Source organism: Zea mays, chromosome 9 (genome assembly GCF_902167145.1).
Source record: "Zea mays cultivar B73 chromosome 9, Zm-B73-REFERENCE-NAM-5.0, whole genome shotgun sequence".
NCBI classification, from domain to species: domain Eukaryota; kingdom Viridiplantae; phylum Streptophyta; class Magnoliopsida; order Poales; family Poaceae; genus Zea; species Zea mays.
The window spans coordinates 40955792-40972690 of record NC_050104.1 but is presented as its reverse complement, the minus strand read 5'-3'; the positions used below and the strand labels follow the sequence as shown (position 1 = coordinate 40972690).

Genomic DNA, 16899 nt, shown 5'->3' with positions numbered 1-16899 from the left:
GGTGGTCATTCAGGTACCTAGCTTAGATGTGTCAATTTTGTTGTCAGGTCAGTGCTGATGCAATAGCGAATATCACCTATCCCTTCGCATTTTGTTTCTTTTAGGGTGGAATTGGTCCTGCTGTCTTATCCGCTGAGGACCTTCATGTTCTTGATCTTACACAATAACGACCGCGATGGCATAGGTGGATTCTCTTGCTACTCAACTGTGGTTTAAATTAGGACTTTTAGTTTGACTGTTTGCTGAGGATTCTATTTCTTTTGCACAGAGTGGTGGTTCAAGGTCATGGTACTGGTCCACGGTATGGACATGTGATGGCCTTGGTTGGTCAATGATTCTTATTGACAATTGGTGGCAATGATGGTAGGAAATTGCTCGTGTCTGTCATGTCTATATTATTGCTACATACAGATCATTCTAGCTAATCGATGTTGATAGTAAGACTGCATCAATGTTTCAGGAAAACGACCCCTGACAGATGTATGGGCCTTTGATACTGTGGCCAAGCCATATGAATGGAGAAAACTTGAAGAACATGCAACAATGATACATCAGGTGATGTGAAAGCTGATCTCATGCAGGAACTTATTTTGGATGACATGAAGGACACTGAATTCGTGCAGGGCTTAGATTCCAAGCCACCTTTTGTTGATCTCTCAGTTGGGACTCCTCAAGAAGATGTCAATGACTCTGAGGAACTTGACACCACCATGGAGCCTGAGGATCTTCCAGAGACAAAGGATGATGCATCTGCAACAGAGAAATTTGAATCTAAATCTGTTAAATCATCTACACATGTTAACAGTGATAACTTCGTGGGAGATGTGTAGCTGAATGCTATTAGTAATTCCCACGCTTCTGATATCAGTTGGGGTCCCATTAACTGTACTCATTCACCACTTGAGTAGTGTGCGATGGCTTTTCAATGGTGGTGGTGCTCAACTGTTCACCCATGAGCAATGACCACTGTCGGCTTTGTGCATGGTGTAGTACCTGGAACGGTAGCAGCTTCGTCGAACAACACATTCATGCTGTGGTGTTTTTCTTATCCAATCGTTGGTCCTTGTATTATACCATGGTGTGAATCATCAGCGTAATATAATCAAGGTATTCCTTTTTCGTTGCTGTCAAATTTCATGCGTTTGCATTTTTTTTCTTTTGTGATCTCATTTCTTAGGCTACAACATAGTATTTTTTTAGAGATTTTTTTTTACGAACACACAAGGAACCAAAGAATTATCTTGCAAAAATGTGCATGCATAAATTACCTTTGTCACTTCTGACATCAGCAAGGAACTGGTATGTGGGGGGCAACCTTCTTCCTTTCAGTGCACATACAACTTCGTATGGAATTATGGATTATGGAAGTAAGTACACCTTGTTGTCTGCTTCTGCACTTTGATATAAATCTAGATGTTTTGTCTGTATTCATATCATCATATGGGTCTGAGCACCACATTATTGCAGGGTCGACCGATCGACTTATTTTCTTGGCTATTCATATTTCTCTTTTGCCCGAAATCGCGGAGCGAGCGAGGGCGATGATGCGTGGTGGGTGACGGACAAAAGAGGGGACGAGTTGGTATATCTCTACTACATGTAGCATTTTCATCTTTAATCCTCCCCAGCTCTGATCCGCTTTGGCTAGGTTTTGATCTAACTTGGTGATTGTGCAGGAAGGTGAAGCTCTGCCGGTTCATCCAGGAGGGGAATCAGTGGAAGGAGCATGGCATGGGCTGCTCGAGTAATGCTATCCTGCGCAGGTCTGTCCTGAAATCTGATTCACCATGGATTTAATGTGACATAAGCACAATTAATTGTCAAAAGAGCTTACTTATGATGGATGTGGAGAGAGCTATTTGTCATGTCAGGACAAGGTAACTTGGCTTCAATAGACCTGTGAACAAGTGGCTAGCATTGCTAGGTAGCATTCTTGACCTCATTTTCTTCTATGTTATTTTTCACACTGCGGAGAACCTGTACGACTGTACAAGAGCTTCCTACTCTCGTACGGCTTCCATTTCGGCATCGGTAGCCTCATTCCGAGCGTACTTAGATCGGTAGCCTCAGTTGACAGCTTGGGATTGTATATGCAAATTCACTACCCTTGGTTTCATTTGTTGATTTGAGTAGAATTGGTGATTTTTTCATGCTGATGAAAATGTCATGAGAAGGAATTGTGCGAAGACCGGATTCATGTTTACATGATGTTGCTTTTGATGTTAAAGCTTTCGCTTTCTCGATTCTTGTTAGATTGAACTAGCTGTGATAATGAACCGACAAGATCTAAAATATTTAGAGCTTACAATCATTTTTCTGGCCTCCTAGAATTAGTTGAATATATTGACTATCTATTTTGTATTTGTCGAGAAACTGTCCTAGATCTCTGTTTGAATGACTAACTGTCTTTATGCAGGTTCTTCCAGGGATGATGGGTTTCCTGGCATACAAGGCTACAACTTTGGTTCAAGTCTATAGAGGTAACGAGGATCTCTGTTTGATACTTGCTGAGGAAGAGGATATTGACAATGAAAGCACTTGATCTATACAAACTAGATATGTCTGGCGTTGTATGCCATCATCTAATAACATGGCTGAGGAGGAGGAAACAAAGGGACACTGCCTTGCCTACTGCACATGCTATGACAAGGATAGGATTAGATTGTCAGGTGCTGCTCAATCTGTATAGACACACGCTCAAAAAACTCAGCCACATACATTAGGTGGGGTGTCTCAAATATCCAGTCAGGCATCATAGTTCTACCCTCATCTGCAGCATCAATGGCAACATCAAACCATGTCAGCAGGTTCAGTCCTAGGCATGCAACATCCAGCAAGGTCTAGCACAGATGGTTCAGCTACAAATGTCCTCTCCACATGCTCATAGTACACCATGGGTCAAATGCCGCTGCAACGCATGGGCATCGTACTATTAACTCTAGAGGAGGTAAAGCATCCCAGTCAGTTATCAAAACTACTCTTATGTCTTGTTATAAAATTTAAATCCTTATTAGAAGCATCATTCGTTGCAAATCTTATATATATATGTAATTTTATTTGTTTCGGTTTAGTTATGTATTGATTGTTGCCAAACACTTTGTGAGATATTGTGGTTGATGATATGTGTTGTTCGTTTTGATGTAATAATTTTGCACTAATATTATATTGAATAAAATTTATGGGCGTGTTTGGTGTGGCGCCTAAGCCGCCACACCGCGCCACACTTTTGAGCCACAAGTGTGGCGGCCAAATTGGGCGCCACACTTGTGGCTGAAAAGTGTGGCGCGGTGTGGCGGCTTAGGCGCCACACCAAACACGCCCTATGTGCGAGTACTCTGAATTCACTGTGTTTGGGCTTTCTTTTAGATATTTTATTTCTTGCATTTCTGGAACTAAATTGTGTACGACAAACTGTATATATTAATAAAAGGACAAAAATGTAAAATGTAGGAATAATCATCATTTTAACTGCTTCTCTTATTTTATTTAAGCATTGTCCTTACCCCAGTACCACACATGAAACTGAACGTAGGACGGTAGGAGTATATTTCGTATGTAGACCAAATGGCTAAAACCATCCAATATTTTCATAAACTGAAAATGCAGATAAAGCAACAAAGTTGTATCAATACAGCCGTACATGCTTAGTATTGGATGGTTTTTAATTTGTATAGCAAAGCACGGGCACATACCTATATATCTTTTAATGTATGTAAATCTTCTTAACCTTTAAAAGATACTAACAAAAAGGTATAACGATAATTAATGTTTCTGCATCTTAATATATTTTATTATTATATGTTGACTCCGTAGCAACGCACGGGCATACATCTAGTATAGATATATATACAATACCTTCTTTGAATATATCACAAACATTGTCATGATGGGACACAGGTTCGAACCCCCCGAGCTGCTTATTCACCCGAATTTAAGGATCATACGCGGGAGCACCATTTCGGATGACGAATGCATTGTGGGGGGGGGGGGGGAGGAGACACACGAAGATTATTCACATTATATATATATAGACATTAATTTAATAAGATATTTATTCAAATATAATTATATTTTTAAAATTTTCAAATATTAGTATATGCATATTCCAAATTTTATTTCTTTCTAAAAACAATCAAACACGTGTTACGGTGGTAAGTGTTAAATATTTAGAGTGTGTTTAATTAGAGAGTCAATTAGAATGGAGCGACTGCATTCCAGTTTTGGAGAGTAGAGCCATTTTATTCCGTGTTTGACAAATAGAATAGAGCCACACTATTTTTTGTTTGGTTGAAAAGTAGAACAGAGCGGAGTCGCTCCTCTCTATTTGGTTGGAAAGCCATATGAGTGTAGAGGGCAGCAGAGGGAGAAAATCGCTCGCGTCTTGTCATTTTTGTAGAGCGGGAGCATTATAACTATTTATAATAAATTTTTATAAGTAGATTTCAGAAGTCATTCTGCTCCTCTTTTATTGGAAACGGAACATTCAAAAAATATGAATGGAACCACCTCATTCTTCTTCGCTTGTCAACTAAACACACTATGCAGGGGTGTGGGTTCGAGGTTCAAACCCTCCACTATTTCTTTTGCGCGTGTGAAGCGCTCGGTTATTCTAACTTAAATATACTAGATATAGACCACGTTTGGTTTAGCTTTTGATGGCGCTTCTGGCCGCCAGAAGCTAGAAGCCCAATCAAACACCTAGCTTTTGGTTCAGCTTCTGGTGAACGCGCGGCGGCTCGCAGCGGCTTTAGCACACGCCACCAGAATCAGCCAGGAGGCCGTGCCATGGAGAAGTTGAACGACTTCTCGGCTTTAACCATATTTAATTTTCAGTGTTTTAGTGATGCAGCACACATATATAGCAAGTCAATATGTCGACTTTAATCAGCTTCAGGCCTTTTAATTAAGTCTACGAAATGACTACCTATTTTTTAGTTTCTAACCATCCACTTTTCTCCACAACCAAATTACCAAACACCTAGATTCTTATCAGTCGGCTTCTCTTCACAGCCAATTTCTTCCTACAGCCAACTTCTCAGAAAAGGTCATCAGAAAAAAAAAGCTAATCCAAAGAGGGCCATAGAGATACAGAGTGTGTTTGGTCGCAAGTGAAAGCAAGTCGTTGATGCAATCTCCGTTCTCCGGTGACATTGCCGTCCCCTCCAAATTTTCCCACTAGCCGTGCACGCCGGTTCTTGACTTACATGTCCATCATACCATTACCATCGAGTCAAGTCGTCTCTCCACGGTCGGCCGTCTGACTGGGACCCTGGGGGCTGGGGGCCGGCAACAGCAACAGGGCCCTCCCGCGAATCTGACCCGTCCATCCGGTCAAGAAACGCGTCAGAGCTGTCGATCCGTTCCACACGGCATTCCACAACTGACAATCCCCCGCGCCCGCGGCCCCGCCATTATTATTAAAGTTCTGCTTCAGTGCTTCCAGTCTTCCACCACCCACCCCCACAAAGAAGCCGCCCCCCGAGTTGACGGCCATGGCGTCAGCGGCGAACACCATGCCAGGCAAGTCTGTTGTCCTCCTCTCGCTCGTCACGCTTCTCGTCGTCCTCATCTCCGCCGCGGAGAGCTACGACGGCCGGTATGCCGTCTCGCACTCGGCCATGGCGCGCCGCTCCCGCCTGGGGACCCGGCACGCGCATCACCGCCGGACAACGGTGCCGCACCGGTACGTGCTCGCGGAGAAGAGCAGCGCGCCCAGCGGCGGCGGCCCCAAGAACCACAGTTCGCCGGCGAAGGCCAACGCCAGCTCGCCGGCGCCGGCGCCTCCGGCCGCCGAGCAGACTGGCCGGCACCACCGCAGCCACAAGAACCGGGTGCGCAACTGGATCATCGGCTTCGTGGTGGGGTCCCTCGCCGGCGTCATCTCCGGGATGGTGCTGTCGGTGCTGTTCAGGCTGGCGCTCAACTGCATCCGCGGGCGGTACCGGACGCGGTCCGGCGTGATGATCTTCACCCCGAAGCTGATCAGGCGGCCGGAGCACCTCGCGTTCCTGGAGAAGGAGGACGGGCTGGCGTCGCTGGCCGTGATCGGGCGCGGCGGGTGCGGGGAGGTGTACAAGGCGCAGCTGCCCGTGGAGCGGGAGGGGGAGCAGCCGCGCTTCATCGCCATCAAGAAGGTCAAGAAGCACGGCGGCGACGCGCCCAGCAACAACCTGAGCGATGAGGAGAGCCGGCAGCTGGACAAGAGGTCCCGGCAGATCCAGTCGGAGATCCGGACGGTGGGGTACATCCGGCACCGCAACCTGCTGTCGCTGGCGGCGCACGTGCCGCGCCCGGACTGCCACTACCTGGTGTACGAGTACATGAAGAACGGCAGCCTGCACCAGGCGCTGAAAGCCGAGAACGCCGAGGCCGAGGACGGCAGCAGCGGCAGCGGCACCGGCGCCGGCGGGCTGTCGTGGCCCGCGCGGCTCCGCGTGGCGGTGGGCGTGGCGGCGGGTCTGGAGTACCTCCACGTCTCCCACCAGCCGCAGATCATCCACCGCGACCTCAAGCCCGCCAACATCCTGCTGGACGACGACCTGGAGGCCCGCATCGCGGACTTCGGGCTGGCCAAGGCGATGCCGGACTCGCACACGCACGTCACCGCGTCCAACGTGGCCGGCACGCTGGGCTACATCGCGCCGGAGTACTACCAGACGGTCAAGTTCACGGCCAAGTGCGACGTGTACAGCTTCGGGGTCATCCTGGCGGTGCTGGCCACGGGGAAGGAGCCGTCCGACCAGTTCTTCACGCAGACGGAGGAGGTGGTCGGCCTCGTCAAGTGGCTGCGCCGCGTCATGGAGGCCGGGGAGCACGCGCAGGCCATAGACCCCGCCATCGCCGGCGCCGGCTACGACGAGCAGATCCTGCTGCTGCTGCGCATCGCCTTGTTCTGCACCAAGGACGACCCCAAGGAGCGGCCCACTGCCAAGGACGTCCGCTGCATGCTGTCGCAGATCAAGACCTAGCCAGCTAAATCAATCACCACTAGCTATAAACTAATTACGAGCTCCTTCTGTGCTTGTGGAGTCGGCCGCGCACGCGCTCGAATAGGACGTGCATGATACATCATCGCATCTCCTGCCTTTCCCTTTGCTTGCGAGATGCGCGAGCTTTGGCATGGTCTATGGCTTATCCTGAAATATCAGTATGATTCATGTGTTCCTTTGTACAGTATCTTTGCTTGAAAGATTCGAACCATCTTCTTGTACAAGGGTCCAAATCCAATAATGCTACCTACTACTTGGTACAGCTCCCTCCTCTGTGCTAAAATATTAGATTGTTGGTTTTTTTCTGTTATTACTTCTCAGTTCTCACTAAATATTTTTTCTTTGTGTATAGTTTTTGCTTTGTGTTCAAAAGGCCCTTGTGTTCACTAGTACACACAGCCTCTAATCCTCTATAGTGGCGGTTCTAGAGACGTTTTCACTGGCGCTTTTCAGTGCCGCCAGTGCTAGGGGCCATTGGAAATCGCCATTTCCACTGGCGGTTATTCAAGAACCGCCAGTGGAAATGCTATTTTCACTGGCGGTTTTCTTAAGCAACCGCCAGTGGAAATGCTATTTTCACTGACGGTTTTATTAAGAAAACCGCAAGTGGAAATGCTATTTCCACTGGCGGTTTGTTTTATTTAACCGCCAGTGGAAAGTTTTCCCGCCTTTTTTAAAATTTTCAATCAGTACTGAAATTTATATAAATTTACACACACAAATATATATATATATATTGATATTGATAAACATGTAGTATTGATATTAAAAGCAACATGGAATTAAATTCTATCATACATTTATATACATCAAAGTCTTGTTTACAACCATGTATGCATCACACATTATATACATCAAAGTTTTCACTTAAGCTCTAATAACTATCTCGGCTAAGAGATAGTCTACTAATTTCTGTTAGTATTCTAAACTCTGGCAAAGCTAATGTTCCAGAAGCATCGTGATATTTCCCTTCTGCGGGAATGACCTCTTTCAATATGAATGTGCACAGGTCCTCAACTATGCCATACAATGCACCTTCAGTCAAGTTCTCCGGGCTTCCTTTTTGAAATTGCTGTAAAAGAAGTTTATAAACATCATCTATTTATACTCAATAATAACACATTTGCATCTTTAATGACATAAATACATACGTGACTATTACTAATAATACCTTGCCAGGGTTCGTGATGTATCGTCCGTTCATTCTCATGAACTCGCACACGTAGAACCCACATAAGACCGATCCGGGTGGTTGCTTGTGGCACTACATAACGGGAGATTGGTTATTTAGTTGCAACATTGTCCTATGTACGTACATGTATGATATGTATTCATAAATTCACATACTTACCGGCCAGTTATAATGGATGTCTAGTGGCACGCCTTTTTTGGACGTGTCGTACTTTCCACCATGTAGCTTATAAAACCTAAATGCCCTGTGATCTCAAATAGAATCACCATGTTATTCTACAGTTCTCATCGATATAAGTATGCATGCATAGAAAAGGCTTACAGCTCTAAGATGCTAGGGAATTTTGAATAGGCCGAAGGCTCGGTGTGCAAGGAGTCGAGCACCAGCACCTTTCCAACCTTAGGATAAATGAAGAAGCATATCCAGTGGTCCCTGTACGAATCAAACTTGTGATACATGTGTATTGAAATTATTAATTTTATTTATGCAAAATCACACTTACTTAAAGTTGTACGGGGCCACTATGGATTTCCTGTCTTAAAATTGAAGCATTGCGTGTCCTATGTAGGTGGCGTATCTTGCTTCAAAATCCTTCTTCAGATCCTGGATACGCACCTCAATTTCTTCGTCTGTTAGCCCCTGTAATGCTTCGTTGCCTTTTCCGATTCTAAAAGTGTGGTTATCCTCGCATATCTTTATTGGGTTGAGATACCCAACCCTTTTACTGGCACTAGCATTGGGATTGGTACCATAAAGGATCTCCTGCTGATCATGTTGCATTCTGCAACGCACACGTGCATGTCAGATATTGAAAATTTATACAACTCACTAATAATAACACATATATGTGGAGTATGAGTGACACTTACAATGCAAATATGGTTACAAGTTGCACGTCGAGTCTCTGAAGGTTCATCATTAACCACATGTCCTCGAATGTAACAACGACCTTTTGATTTGAACCAATAAAAGCATGGGCTGGTATATTAACACTGATGGTGTCGATGCCAACTGAAGATGCCCGCATGTACCAATCATGTAACCTTTTAATATTAGCCGGGACCTTCCTTAGTTTCTCAAAAGTGAGTAGTGGTCTGCCCGGCACATATTTTTTAGGCACGTTTTTATAATCTGCCTTAGTTGGCTTCTTTATCTTTGCGGCCATTGCCTCAGCCTTTTTTGTGGACTCCTCGAGATCGGCCAAATCAACAGTGTCTCACGTGAGGCTCCGTCCAATCCCTTTCAAAAAACGAACAGTGCCAGCAGTGGATTTACTCTTCTTTTTCTTACCATACGGGACACTACTTTTGGTATAGAAACTTTAGATTTCTTTGATGGTCGTGGAGATGGCTGTGGAGAAGGTGGATCCCTGAAGGGCGATGTATGTGGCGGAGACGGTGGGCCACCATGAGGATGAGGAGAAGGAGGGTCAGAAAGAGGATGAGGAGCAGCATGTGAAGTTTGAGGAGGTGATGATGGATGTACAATAGGAACAACAATTTGAGAAGGAGGAGACGGTTGGGCCTGCGACGAATTCGACCAATCAACCAATTCGACATCCCTTCGAGGCCAAAGGATAAAATTCTTGATAGCTTGTCCAAGTGTCTCGATACCTTCGGGCCCAGGGATGTCTAGCATGTCGTCCTCGTATCCTTGGACGACTGTCGTCACTTCTACCCTGCAATATTCTTCCGGAATGTCGTTTCCATGGAACTTGCGTCCTGGGATCGCAAGGCATGTGGCTACTTTCTTTGTACGCTGATTGTTAATACCATATCTTATAACTAGTGTGCATGCCATAGGCCTTGTGATGTCATCAACTGGATAGCGGACCTTATTTCCCGTTGACGCGACAGAGCTTGTGATGGTCGTACCCTCGGTGGCAGCCGGCGTTTGAGCTGCTGGAATTATTTGCATTTGTGGAGTGGTCATCTGTTGAACAGACATCGCACTCGCCATCGCCAATTGCTGCATCAATTCTGGAGGAGGATTCGATAGCATTTCAGACATCAGGTCTTTGAACTCTTTCTTGGCCTCCTCCTTAAAATAATTTGCCATCTCTTCCTTGTATCGATCATGTTTCTTGTACAGACCTTCCCATTGTGGTCTGAATCCTTCCTTCCATCCTTCCTTAGATGAGATTCCTCGTACACGACCAGGATGCTTAGGGTTACCGAGACCAGCCGTTAGAATGTCTTTCTCCCTTTGCGGCTTAAATGTTCCTTCGCTCTGCTTAGCTGCAATTGCATATATATTTTTTGCCGCTTCTTCGACAATGGGATCATCAAAAGATACACCAGACTCAGTTTCCCTTGGTTTTCTAGCACGGATCCAATTAGCTGTCCTTTCACCAAGTTGCTCGGACAGCGTCGGCAACCCTGCAGCCTTCTTCTCGGCGTCTTCTAGTCTCCATTTAGGAACCTGACGCTTGTAACCACCTGTGCCAAGGTGGTGGCGGTATTTGTTCTTCTTAGACAGTTCTGAATTTGCCTCACTTAGCGATATGAAATCAGGGCTGCTCCTCTGCTCTAGAAATACTGCCCACTGACCTGCTGAGATTTTATATTTTTTTCGTCGGGTCTAGGCCTTTCTTTGCAAACTTTGTATTCATCTCAGACCTCCAGTTTCGGAAATTGATTGCAAACTGCTTCATCGTGTATTTTTTCACGAGTTCTTCTGAACCCCCAGGCAAAACGAACCTCGTTACTAGCTTATTCCACATTTGATTCTTGACATCATCTGATACATCTCTCCACTGTCGGATTGTGATGCAAGATTATCTCTAACTAAGAACCCAAGTGCATTCCGGAACTTAGGAAGTGCCTCTTCTGGAGCTAGGGGCTGACCATTCGGGCTCACGTCTGTGATTTTATATGTCTTGTCAGGAAACTTGTTTAGCCCCCTGTCACCTCTGTTCCGATCGATCTGCTTCCTTTTCCTTGACCTCTCGGTGGTTGTCTTGGTCGATTCCGGTGCGCCTTGGGTTGGTTTCGGTGCGCCTTGGATCGGTTCCGGTGCGTCTTGGGTCGGTTCCGGTGCGTCTTGGTATCGTGCCGCAACTTTTTCGAGCATCGCACGAAATTGAGACAAGACCTCCTATTCATGTAATAAAATGCACAAAGAATCATGCATGTGTAATAGACATTGTGAAATCAGCTAATTAATTAGGTACACACACGAAATTAAGGATGTGTAATTTACCTCATGTTCTTGTGGATCATAAGTAGGGTCACGTTGCAACTCACGCGCAGCGACCCTATCTACCCTAGTGGTAGGAAAAGGGTCGCTAGGCGTTTCATATCCTTCACTGCTGGATTCTTCTTGAGCAACACTCTTGTCCATGTGGTCGGGCCCTAATCCTTGGTCCTTAGTTGGAGAACTCATTGAGCTACATATTAACATAAGCAATAATTAAATTCGTATTAACAAATACCCTAACCCTTAACCACTAACACTAACCCTAAGCCCTAACCCTAACCCCTAATATTGTGATATGAATATTATCGAGTTACGTATAGAGAGGGAGAGTCGTATAGGATGTAGAGAGAGATGGAGAGTCGTATAGAACGTATTGAGAGAGAGAGGGAGAGAGGAGGAGTCGTATAGGACGTATAGAGAGGGAGAGAGGGAGATGGAGAGTCGTATAGAACGTATAGAGAGAGAGAGGGAGAGAGGAGGAGTCGTATAGGACGTATAGAGAGGGAGAGAGGGAGATGGAGAGTCGTATAGAACGTATAGAGAGAGAGAGGGAGAGAGGAGGAGTCGTATATGACGTATAGAGAGGGAGAGAGGGAGATGGAGAGTCGTATAGAACGTATAGAGAGAGAGAGAGAGGGAGTCGTATAGGACGTATAGAGAGGGAGAGAGGGAGATGGAGAGTCGTATAGAACGTATAGAGAGAGAGAGGGAGAGAGAGGAGGAGTCGTATAGGACGTATAGAGAGGGAGAGAGGTGATGAGAATTCGCTCTGGTCAAGTGGGGTTCTGATGAGTTGCTCTTAATCGAAACAACGCAAGTGTGTCGTACGTCGTCTTCTAATTTCACTAGCTAATAGTACTACAATGGAATACGTTGTTTACTAGTGAATCTAGTCTACATTTTACAATGGAATACGTTGTTTACAATGGAATACAATGGAATACGTTGTTTACAATAGAATACAATAGAATACGTTGTTTACAATGGAATACGATGGAAAAAAACATGCTTTCTTTTGCTCTCTCCTCTCTCTCTCTCTCCATCTCCCTCCCTTTCCTCTCTCTTCCCTCCCTCCCTCTCCCTCTCTTTCCTCTCTCTTCCCTTTCCCCCTCTCTCTCCCCCTCCACTCTCTTTCCTATATATACACTCCCTCTCCCTCCTCTCTCTTCTCTCTCTCCCTCCCTCCACTCTCTTTCCTCTCTCTTCCCTTTCCCTCTCTCTCCTCTCTCTCTCTCCCTCCACTCTCTTTCCTATATATACACTCCCTCTCCCTCCTCTCTCTTCTCTCTCTCTCTCCCTCCCTCCACTCTCTTTCCTCTCTCTTCCCTTTCCCTCTCTCTCCTCTCCTCTCTCTTCCCTCTCCCTCCTCTATCTTCTCTCCCTCTCTCTCACTCTCTGCAGAGACGCGCGCTTCCTCCTCTCTCTTCCCTCTCACTCTCTCACTCTTCCTAGGCTTAGGGTTTAGCCGCGCGGCGGCGGCGCGTGCACGGCGGCGGTGGCGCGCATGGCGCCCGAGTGAGAGCACCTAGAGGGGGGGGGTGAATAGGTGATCCTGTAAAAACTTAAACTTATAGCCACAAAACTTGATTAGGCGTTAGCACAGTTTATGCCAAGTGGCTAGAGAGGAGTCAAAACACAATAACCACAAGAATCCAATCACAGAGATGACACAGTGGTTATCCCGTGGTTCGGCCAAGTACAAAACTTGCCTACTCCACGTTGTGGCGTCCCAACGGACGAGAGTTGCACTCAACTCCTCTCAAGTGATCCAATGATCAACTTGAATACCACGGTGTTCTTGCTTTTCTTTTCTCAATCCCGTTTGCGAGGAATCTCCACAACTTGGAGCCTCTCGCCCTTACAAAAGATGTTCATAGAGAATCACAGAGCAAGAGAGGGATTAGCAACTCACACACGACACAAAGATCACAGCGAATACGCACACACAAGACCCAGACTTGAGCTCAAAAGACTAGCACACTAGAACGGAGCTCAAATCACTAGAATGTCGAACAAGTGCGCGAGATTGATGTGTGAGTGATCAAGAGTGCTCAAGGAATGCTTGGTGTCCTCCTCCATGCGCCTAGGGGTCCCTTTTATAGCCCCAAGGTAGCTAGGAGCCGTTGAGAACACATCTGGAAGGCTATCCTTGCCTTCTGTCGTCGGACGCACCGGACAGTCCGGTGCACACCGGACACTGTCCGGTGCCCGATTTGTTTCCATAAAAAGCTCATCCGACCGTTGCTTTCTGATGCAGATCTGCGCACAGTTGGCGCACCGGACATGTCCGGTGCACACCGGACAGTCCGGTGTATCTTTCCGACCGTTGGCTCGGCCACGTGTCGCGCGCCGATCGCGCGGCCGACCGTTGGCCCGGCCGACCGTTGGCTCACCGGACAGTCCGGTGTACATCGGACAGTCCGGTGTACACCGGACAGTCCGGTGAATTTTAGCCGAAGTCGCCGGAGAAAAACCCGAGAGCGGCTGGTTTGCTCCACGCTGGTCTGGCGCACCGGACACTGTCCGGTGCACACCGGACAGTCCGGTGCCCCAGCCCGAAACAGCCTTTGGCTGTACACAGCCACTCTCCACTTCTTTTCTTTTCTTCTTCTTCCTGTTTCTAACACTTAGACAAGATATTAGTACACAAAACCAATGTACTAAGGCTTAGAAACATACCTTTACTTGTGATTTGCACTTTGTTCAACCATGGGCACATTTAAGCACTTGTGTTTGCACTCAATCACCAAAATACTTAGAAATGGTCCAAAGGCACATTTCCCTTTCAATCTCCCCCTTTTTGGTGATTTATGCCAACACAACATAAAGCAACTAGAACAAGTGCAAAATCACTTCAAATAAAATAAATTTGAGTTTTATTCAATTTTGGCATATATGGATCATCCTTTTCCACCACTTGGTTTGTTTTTGCAAATCAAACTCAAATCTCTATCTCTAAGTCAAACACACATGTTGAAGCATAAAGAGAGTCATTCCAAAAGAGATTGATCAAAGATTTCAAAAACTCCCCCTATTTCCCATAATCAACACTTCTCCCCACAAGAAGCCAACTTTTGACAATAGAGACAATAAAAGACAATAAAAGCTTTTGACACAACAAAAACTCTATTCTACTATTTTCAAAATCTCTCAAGTGGTAGCTGATCCATTTATTGCTTTGGCCTTTATTTTCTCCCCCTTTGGCATCAAGCACCAAAACGGGATCAATCTTGGCCCTTTTAACCCCATTGCCTCACCAAAGTCTTCAATTAAGAGCAAATGGCAATAAGATTTCATGAGATGAACTTGGAATTAGTTACCCTCTCATCGGAGTGCAGTGGAAGTCTTTCATGGTCCAAGTCCACCTTTTCCCTTTCAATCCTCCTTCGAGACTAAATCATCAAACTCAAGCACATGGTTAGTCTCAAAGGGTCAAGTTGTAACACATCTCCCCCTACACATGTGCATCACTTTGCAACGGACTTGTGAGGTCCAGGGAGTGTTTGTACAACTTGAGCACCATAATAAGCAACAAAATGCAAAAAGGAACATGATCAAAAGCATAAGTATATGTATGCTACAATTCAATCCAGGTTCCGCGAATCTATGACATTTAGCTCACTACGCAACCTGCAAAAGGTCTTCTCATCTAGAGGCTTAGTGAAGATATCGGCTAGCTGGTTCTCGGTGCTAACATGAAACACTTCGATATCTCCCTTTTGCTGGTGGTCTCTCAAAAAGTGATGCCGGATGTCTATGTGCTTTGTGCGGCTGTGCTCAACAGGATTCTCCGCCATGCGGATAGCACTCTCATTATCACATAGGAGTGGGACTTTACTCAGATTGTAGCCAAAGTCCCGGAGGGTTTGCCTCATCCAAAGTAGTTGCGCGCAACACTGTCCTGCGGCAACATACTCGGCCTCAGCGGTGGATAGGGCAACGGATGTTTGTTTCTTAGAGTTCCATGACACCAGGGACCTTCCTAAGAATTGGCACGTCCCCGATGTACTCTTCCTATCGACCTTACATCCAGCATAGTCGGAGTCTGAGTATCCAACTAAGTCAAAGGTAGACCCCTTTGGATACCAGAGCCCGAAGCAAGGCGTAGCAACCAAATATCTAAGGATTCGCTTCACCGCCACTAAGTGACACTCCTTAGGATCGGATTGAAATCTAGCACACATGCATACGCTAAGCATAATGTCCGGTCTACTAGCACATAAATAAAGCAAAGAACCTATCATTGACCGGTATGCTTTTTGATCAACGGACTTACCTCCTTTGTTGAGGTCGGTGTGTCCGTCGGTTCCCATCGGCGTCTTTGCGGGCTTGGCGTCCTTCATCCCAAACCGCTTTAGCAGATCTTGCGTGTACTTCGTTTGGGAGATGAAGGTGCCGTCCTTGAGTTGCTTCACTTGGAACCCAAGGAAGTAGTTCAACTCGCCCATCATTGACATCTCGAATTTCTGCGTCATCACCCTGCTAAACTCTTCACAAGACTTTTGGTTAGTAGAACCAAATATTATGTCATCGACATAAATTTGGCACACAAACAAATCACCATCACATGTCTTTGTAAAAAGAGTTGGATCGGCCTTCCCAACCTTGAAAGCATTAGCAAGTAAAAAGTCTCTAAGGCATTCATACCATGCTCTTGGGGCTTGCTTAAGTCCATAGAGCGCCTTAGAGAGCTTACACACATGGTCGGGGTATCGTTCATCCTCGAAGCCAGGGGGTTGCTCCACGTACACTTCCTCCTTGATTGGCCCGTTGAGGAAAGCGCTCTTCACATCCATTTGGTACAACCTGAAAGAATGGTGAGCGGCATATGCTAGCAAGATACGGATGGACTCTAGCCTAGCCACAGGAGCGAAAGTCTCCTCAAAGTCCAAACCTGCGACTTGGGCATAGCCTTTTGCCACAAGTCGAGCCTTGTTCCTCGTCACCACTCCGTGCTCGTCCTGTTTGTTGCGGAACACCCACTTGGTTCCCACAACATTTTGCTTCGGACGAGGCACCAGTGTCCAAACTTCATTGCGCTTGAAGTTGTTGAGCTCCTCCTGCATGGCCAATACCCAATCCGGATCTAGCAAGGCCTCCTCTACCCTGAAAGGCTCAATAGAAGAGACAAAGGAGTAATGCTCACAAAAATTAACTAATCGAGATCGAGTAGTTACTCCCTTGCTAATGTCACCCAGAATTTGGTCGACGGGATGATCCCTTTGGATCGTCGCTCGAACTTGGGTTGGAGGTGCCGGTTGCGCTTCTTCCTCCATCACGTGATCATCTTGTGCTCCCCCTTGATCACACGCCTCCTTTTGATGAACCTGTTCATTGTCTTGAGTCGGGGGATGCACCATAATTGAGGAAGAGGGTTGATCTTGCTCATCTTGTTCCTGTGGCCGCACTTCTCCAATCGCCATGGTGCGTATGGCGGCCGTTGGAACGTCTTCTTCATCTGCATCATCACAATCAACAACTTGCTCTCTTGGAGAGCCATTAGTCTCATCAAATACAACG

The 16899-nt window shown here is 46.2% G+C and overlaps 1 protein-coding gene across 1 annotated transcript; it reads left to right on the top strand.

Annotated features, from left to right (window-relative positions):
- The first annotated feature begins 5463 nt into the window (after positions 1–5463).
- LOC100274364 (putative protein kinase superfamily protein) lies at positions 5464–7172 on the top strand. Its single transcript, NM_001148724.1, has one exon. The coding sequence runs from the start codon at positions 5493–5495 to the stop codon at positions 6966–6968; it is 1476 nt and encodes a 491-aa protein (NP_001142196.1). The 5' UTR covers positions 5464–5492; the 3' UTR covers positions 6969–7172.
- Positions 7173–16899: the final 9727 nt, after the last annotated feature.